The sequence below is a fragment of the Helobdella robusta genome (assembly GCF_000326865.2).
Source record: "Helobdella robusta unplaced genomic scaffold HELROscaffold_25, whole genome shotgun sequence".
In the NCBI taxonomy this organism is placed as follows: domain Eukaryota; kingdom Metazoa; phylum Annelida; class Clitellata; order Rhynchobdellida; family Glossiphoniidae; genus Helobdella; species Helobdella robusta.
This window is the reverse complement of record NW_008704310.1, coordinates 1693424-1701212: the sequence shown is the minus strand read 5'-3', so window position 1 is coordinate 1701212 and position 7789 is coordinate 1693424. Positions and strand designations below refer to the sequence as shown.

General features: G+C 35.8%; 1 protein-coding gene across 1 annotated transcript; it reads right to left on the bottom strand.

Moving 5' to 3' along the window:
* Positions 1-2120: 2120 nt before the first annotated feature.
* On the bottom strand, positions 2121-2985 carry HELRODRAFT_173095 (hypothetical protein; the record flags this gene model as incomplete). Its single annotated transcript, XM_009019714.1, has 2 exons — positions 2121-2402; positions 2539-2985. The coding sequence occupies 2 exons, from the start codon at positions 2983-2985 to the stop codon at positions 2121-2123; spliced, it is 729 nt and encodes a 242-aa protein (XP_009017962.1).
* Positions 2986-7789: the final 4804 nt, after the last annotated feature.

Genomic DNA, 7789 nt, shown 5'->3' with positions numbered 1-7789 from the left:
TTACGAACAACTAGTAACAACGTGAACTTAATATATAACATTTAGAGATCTGAAGCTTTTTGTTGATGGGTGTGCCCGATGATTTTATTTTTGTAATCAATTAGTAACATCTGAAGTTTTTGGCTTAGGTGGCTGTGCTCGATGAGTTTTATACTAACTCCTCACAGTCAACCTGCACCTTATTTTCTTTATTGAGGTCAAATAAATTATTTCGTTTCGTTTCGTTTCGTATGTATGTATGTATGTATGTATGTATGTATGTATGTATGTATGTATGTGCGTATGTAGGTATGTATATATGTATGTACTCTTACTTTTGAACTATATTTGGTTTCATATCATTTAATTTATTGAAATGCTATAGAATCCTAAATTCAAAACTTTAATTTTATGTACTCATTTTGAACTATATCTCTGTTTCATAAGATTAATAGAATAGAATCTGCAGTTCAGTAACTTTTGATTTATTTCGATCTAGTTTAATCCTTGATTTTTGTCGAACTATTTTAATTTTTGATTTTTGTTGATCAATGTTGATTTTATTTGGATAGGGTGACTTTCTTACAAGCATTTGGTTGCTTTTTTAGTTTACCCCTCTTTTGAGGAAATAAACGAATTGAATTGAAAACAATGAATAAATATTTCTTTAAAATATGGGTCGGAAAGACATCTATCATACATGTTTTTGATGGCAAACTGAGTACTATTTTTCTAACGTTAGATTCTGTTAAAAGCATAAAGTCAGGAAAAGAACAATTCCCATTGTACTGAGCTTGACAAATAGTCGGACAATTAGACACATTGGTAGACTGTTTAATTTTATTTACTTTATCATTAAAAAACTTTAAGAATTGAGACGAATCTAAACCAATAATTTCACTCAATGACTGACCAGTGACCTGATTACAAAGGACTTTATTAATAACATTCCATAGATTTTTAGAAGATCCACTATTGTCTGGAACAAGTCTATTCCAATAACTGTTTCTTTTTTGTGAAAAAAGCCTAGATTTATTTTTCAAAGCTGCTATCCACTCATTTTTACATTTCTCTGTCTGATATTTTCTGTAATTCCTTTCTTTCTTTCGACAAAGTCTTTTGAAAGATTTACATTCACCATCATACCATGGAGCATTAACATCACATCTGACTTCTGCAAAACGAAGTGGAGCAACTGCATCAGCCAATTTTTTGAGTTCAGAACTCATCATATCAAACTCAATATTAATATTATTGCTTTGGCAAGACCTTGATAATAGAGAAGTCTGTATATATTTAATGAAATCGCTTTCATTTAGGTATTTCCAGGATCTAACTTGTTTCTTGACTATTTTAGGACGCTTATGAGTTAATGGTATATTAACCTGAATTAAACTATGGTCTGAAAAGTCCCACTGGGAAAAATCTTAATATCTGAAATCTGAAAATCTTGAAAACAAATCAGATCAAGAATACCTCCATGTTCATGAGTCGGTTCATCGATCAATTTTTTAATTGAAACATTTCTAATATTTCCAATAAATTTACAGTATGACGATCTTCCTGCTTCTCAAGGTGAATGTTGAAATCACCCAAAAGTATGATATTTAAACTAAAAGAAGTGATATTTTCTAGTAAACATAAAAATTCTTCAAAAAATAAATTACTAACTAAAACTGATCCTGGCCTGTAGAGGGCTAATAGAACAAAATTTATGTTGCTAATAAATAATTTAACAGCAAGTGCTTCAAATGAACTAAATATTGGCAGATCTATTTTCTTAAACTTAAATTCATTATTGAAGTAAATAATTAAACCCCCATGGTGAGGATCATTTATCCTTAAATAATCAACATAACTATATCCTGGTGGCATTGATGATTTAACAGAAATGTTATTCGAAGATCCGAGCCAAGTTTCAACTAAAACGAAAATATCTAGCCTATCATGAATCAAATCATGGATCGTATCAGTTTTAGAAATCAATGATCGAATGTTCAATAAACCTAGTGTTAAATTACGATTTATTATGTTGCAGTCTTTATCATTGTTATCATTTATTTCTAAATTCTTGACATATTTTATATTAACATTGGTTTTTTTCTGTATTTTTACAATCTTCCATCTCCCTACCTGTCCTCTCACTCTGAACAAAAATTTTGATTGTTTTCTTCTCGCTCCATAACTTTAGCTTTATCAACAAATGATTTGTATTCCTGCCTCTGATCCTTTGTTAAATCATAGTTCAGTCCAACATGTGAAAATTCTTTTAACGACTTGAATTTATATACATTTTTCATTATTGAGTCTCTGAGTAAAACGCAATCCAACTTTATCAAAATGGGTCTAACAACAGTTTCGCATTTCCTTCCCAGTCTCATTATTTTGATTACATTTTTTTCTGAAACATCTCCTGTCAAGTGCTTTAAAATTTTCAAAACATTGGAACGATCATCATCACTTTCATCTAAACGAAACATCAATAAATTTGTTTCTTTCTTTAGCGTCACTAGCTTCTTGTAAAGTTTTCTGGATTGATTTGACATCACTTCTAATTACTTCAACATTCAATTTAACTTCCTTGCTGACAATGCTAGAAAATGTTTCTTTTATTTCGTTTTTAGACATTTTAATTTCCTCGCGTAAAACAGTATCGAAACGATCAAGTTCGTCAAGTTTAGATTGGTTATGGTCAACAACCATTTTTATGCTATCAACGTCAAGTTTTATTTTTCTGTTACTATCATTTATTTCATTTAGTTGAGCAACAAATTTATTTTTAGACGCATCCATTGACTTAGCCAAAGAACTAACATCTTGAGACAAATCAACACAACGTTGACAAAACCATTTTAAACCTTTAACACTTCTCAAAATTTCAAGAATATCATCGTTAGTTTCACAATTATTGTGAACAAAAGTCTTGCAACAAGTGCATGACAACAAATCTTTACTTGGAACTTTTATTGTACACTTCGTACAACAGTAGCGACTACCGGACGACATTATTGAATTTATTATTATAATTAGTTACGCTTACTAGCGGGGAAATTCCTATCGCGTGACAGCAATTTACAGACAGTCGTAGTTATCACGCATCTTAAAATTGCAGAAGCAGTCCTAATTGACATCACTAAACCAAAAATAAATATACAACAAAAAATGACAACCTCACTTCCAACCCGGCGCTTAACCAACAACGAAAACAAAGAAGTAATAAAAACTAGCATCGTAAATAGTGACAAAGAAGAATATGATGCTATCGATGAAGAAAAGGAGACCAAAAAAGATGACCAGCCAATAAAGAAACCTGACACCTAATTTGCATCAAAGTTCAATTTTACAACACCAAAGTTAATTTTTACAACGTCAAAGTTCATCTTGACAAAGTCAATATTTCCCTATATATACAGCAAGGAGCACTGATGATGATTCATTCGGAATCGAAATATGGCCTTATTTGCAGCATGAATTCGAAAAATAAGTTTATTTTGAATTTTAATAAACTAAACGTTCACCAAAAAACTTTAGTGAGAAAAATCGAAAAAACGAACTACAAACATATTAACGCCATTAAAACATATAAACATATTTATATATATATATATATATATATAAATATATATATATAAACTTATATATATATGAACTTATATATATATATAAACTTATATATATATATATATATATATATATATATATATATATATATATATATATATATATATATATATATATATATGGAGAGAGATATATAACTTCTAATTCTCGAGAGAGATGGAAAATATATATATATATATATTGTTTCTCTGTCGAAACCGATATACGACGGGCTCAAATCTTCGATAGAAAAAAATACTCCAAACAGTTATTAGATATTAAACTTTATATACAGAAGAAAATCAACTAATCGTTTATTTCTAGCCAATTCAAATTAACGCAACAATTAACTTTTAAATTGTTCAAAATCTATCGCTATGACAATGTCAACAAACCAAATATCGCTTTAAATAATTCACCAAATCGCTATTCACAAAATCACAGAGTCAAGAATTTTCAAAATCACGAATTTCACTAAAGACGTCCACGGAGAACGTCCTTTCTTTCACTGTGGGTTGTACAGCCAAACTAATTCGTCGACAGCAAAACCGCCACTGCTTCCTTTCAAGTCGTATCTGGTTTTGGCCGCCTCCGTGTTTTTCATAATTTTAAGGCGTACGTAACGGTGGATATGGTTTAATCGCTGTCGAAGATTATCCACGTATTCTGTTAATGGTTGGTGTGGTTTAGGTGGTACGCCATATTTCACATCAGTGGAGTTCTTAAAGTAGTCCCAAACAGAACTTTTGATGGCGTTTCTCCAGTAGTTGTGTGGATAGCACTCCGGTATGCCATAAGAAACGTATATGACGATCCCAATCCCGTTGATTTTCGTCGACTACTTTAGCCAGATGTTCAATCAGGGTTTGGTTGAATCGTTCCACCATACCGTCTGACTGTGGGTGAAGAGGTGTCGTTCGAGTTTTGTTTATACCCAGCAGCTTGCACATTTCACCAAACAGTTGTGACTCAAAATTTCGACCTTGATCTGAGTGGAGTTCCAATGGGACACCATATCGACTAATCTAATTGAGTACAATATCCTCAGCGACGGTACATGCTTCTTGGTTGGGTATTGGAAACACCTCAGGCCATTTGCTGAAATAGTCCGCTACAACCAGAATGTAACGGTTTCCATAATCGGATACCGGAAAGGGTCCAGCAATATCTATAGCAATCCGTTCAAAGGGGACTCCAACATTGTAGATTTGCATTGCTCCTTTTAGCCTTCTTTTGGGTCCTTTGACTGAAACGCATGTGTTACATTTTCGACACCAGCTCTCTACATCTTCTCTAACGTGAAGCCAGTAGAATCCTTCTCGTATTTTGTCAAGGGTCTTGTTCACTTCTAAATGTCCCCCAGAAGGGCCGCCATGCATTTCATCAAGGATTTCGGTCGTTCTACTTCTTGGTATTACAACTTGCAGCGGTGTTTTGATCCATCAGCTGATTCCCATTTTTGTTTCAGCAAATCCCCTTCCAAATACAATGAGTCCCACTGAGCCCAATAACCCTTTAACACGGCACTATATTCTGAGATGCTTTGCCAGTCCGGTCGCTTGCCCTCCTTCTTCCATGTGACCAGATGTTGTAGGTCCTCATCCGCAAACTGTGCATCTGCAAGATCCGTCGGTGTCCAACCATCATCCGCTGATATTGTTGTTGCTCTTATGTCTTCCGATTGTATCTTCTCCTCGTGATGACAGCAATATTTGCATCCTGGTAAACATGGTCGACGTGAGAGAGCATCAGCATTACTATGAGTTGTTCCTTTGCGGTGCACGATCTCGAAGTCGTACATTTGTAAACGTTCCAACCATCGGGCCATCTGTCCTTCAAGATCCTTGAAGTTGAGGAGCCATCTTAACGCTGCATGATCAGTTCGGAAAAGAAATTTCTGTCCATAAAGGTACTTGTGGAAGTGTTTTTTTGCATTGACTATTGCTAGTAACTCCTTCCTAGTCACACAATAGTTTCGTTCGGGCTTTGTGAATCCTCTGCTATAATACGCTAGCACTTTTTCTTCTCCGTCTATATGCTGTGACAAAACGGCTCCGATTCCGTTGTTACTTGCATCAGTATCTAACACAAACGTCTTGCCACGAACTGGATATGCTAGCAAAGGAGCATCACATAGTTCAACTTTAAACATTTCAAATGCTGAGTCGCATAGGGTATTTCAGTTGAAAACTCGGTCCTTCTCGGTAAGTTGGTGGAGAGGTCTGGCAACTTTTGCAAAATCCTTTACAAAACGTCGATAGTACGTTGCCAATCCCAGAAAACTGCGCAATTCGTTTTTATCCTTTGGAGTTGGCCAGTCTTTCACAATTTCTATCTTGCTGGGATCGATTCGAACTCCATCTGAAGATACCACATGTCCCAAATAGTTAACTTCTTTAGAAAATAACCTGCAATTTTTAACGTTCAGCTTTTAATTTGCCACCCGAAGTCTTGTGAAGATCTCCCGTAAGTTTTCGACGTGTTGATTAAATGTTCTTCCTAGAACAATTATGTCGTCTAAATAGACAAGACAGGTTTTCCAGTTAAGACCTTGCAATACACATTCCATCATTCGCTCGAATGTAGCTGGAGCATTGCACAATCCAAATGGCATGACGGTGAATTGCCACAACCCCGATCCGATAGAAAACGCTGTCTTTTCGCGATCGTTCTTGTCGATTTCTACCTGCCAGTATCGCTTTTCAAATCAAGCGTAGAGAACCAACTTGAGCCAGATAGGGTGTCCATGATGTCATCAATCTTCGGTAACGGATAGCTGTCCTTTTTAGTCACATCATTTAACTTCCTATAATCAACGCAAAAACGGGTAGTGCCGTCCTTCTTCTTTACCAAAACAACTGGCGAAATCCAGGGACTTGATGACGGTTCGATGACGCCTTGATTCTGCATTGTCGTTATCATTTTGTTTACTTTTGTTTGTTTTGCTAGAGGAAGACGTCGTGGTACTTGTCGGATCGGTTTCGAATCCTGAGTATCAATTCGGTGAGTTACCAGAGCTGTTTTACCTTGGTCATTGTCACCGGTTGAAAACACGTCTGCAAAATCAGCAATCAACGCCTCAGTTTTTAGACGGTCTTCTTGATACAAATTGAGTTCATCCAGTAAATTTTTGGTAAGTTCTTTGAGCCTACCTTTGTCAGTTGGTAGAACCTTTTCCTGTTGCTCCATATCTAATGATTTCACCAAATTTATTGATTGGCAATTACCTATTTCTTCGCCTTTTTTAATTTTAATAGTGTGTTTAGCGGTATTCATTATTCTGACAGGAATAAGACCATTTTCGTTCGCTTCTACCAGGCATTTTCCAATGACCGCGTTCTGTACATTTGTCGTTGAGGTTGGCTCCATCAAATAGAACTGGTGGCCCCCAGGATCACAATTCAACTTGCCCCATACGATGTTTTCAGATGATTCAGGTAGTTCTATGTCACAACCGACTGTCACTCGAATGCATTTTTCGTCGCTATCCCCCATGCGTTTTTCTAAGCCAATTTTGAACCCATATTTTGTCAAAAAGTCGACACCTATTATGCATTCGTCGACTAAGAATGAACTTTCGAATAACAAGTCGCTTAGCTGAACAGTACGGAGAATCTTTCCATAGACTGGTGCTGTTCCTCCGGTAGCTGTTCGAAGGATGTATTTGTTAGAAGTCTCTTTCTTCAGATTGGGTACCAAATCAGATCTTAAAATCGATTTTGTTGCTCCGGTGTCGACTGTAATTACACATTCTCGTTGATCAACTTTTCCGTTCGGCCATAGGTCGTTTCGATTTCGATGTAGTCTGGAAACGTTAATTACGGTACTGGGGGCGTCAATTCTATTAGCCAACCTCTGCCCCACAAAGTTGGCTCTTATTAGCTTTTCCACCCCTTCGTTAGAAAGGGCCGATCGTGATACAGGATCATCTTCTCTTCTTTTGCGCCATCTTGTCGCGCAATTTCGGCAGTAGTTATCTTTTAGGTGGTGTTTACAATCACGACGTAGATGGCCTTTTTTACCACAAATCCAGCATTGGGGTACACCATGCTGTTGAAGTTCGCGTTTCACAACCACCTTCTGGCAAGAGCATTCTTCATGTACTCCAATTCTCGCTTTAATTTGTCTATCTTGTGATCTACCTCAACGGTCTGACGATCAAGTTTCTGCTCGATCATTTCTATTCTTGTTGACTGTTCTTCAATCTGCT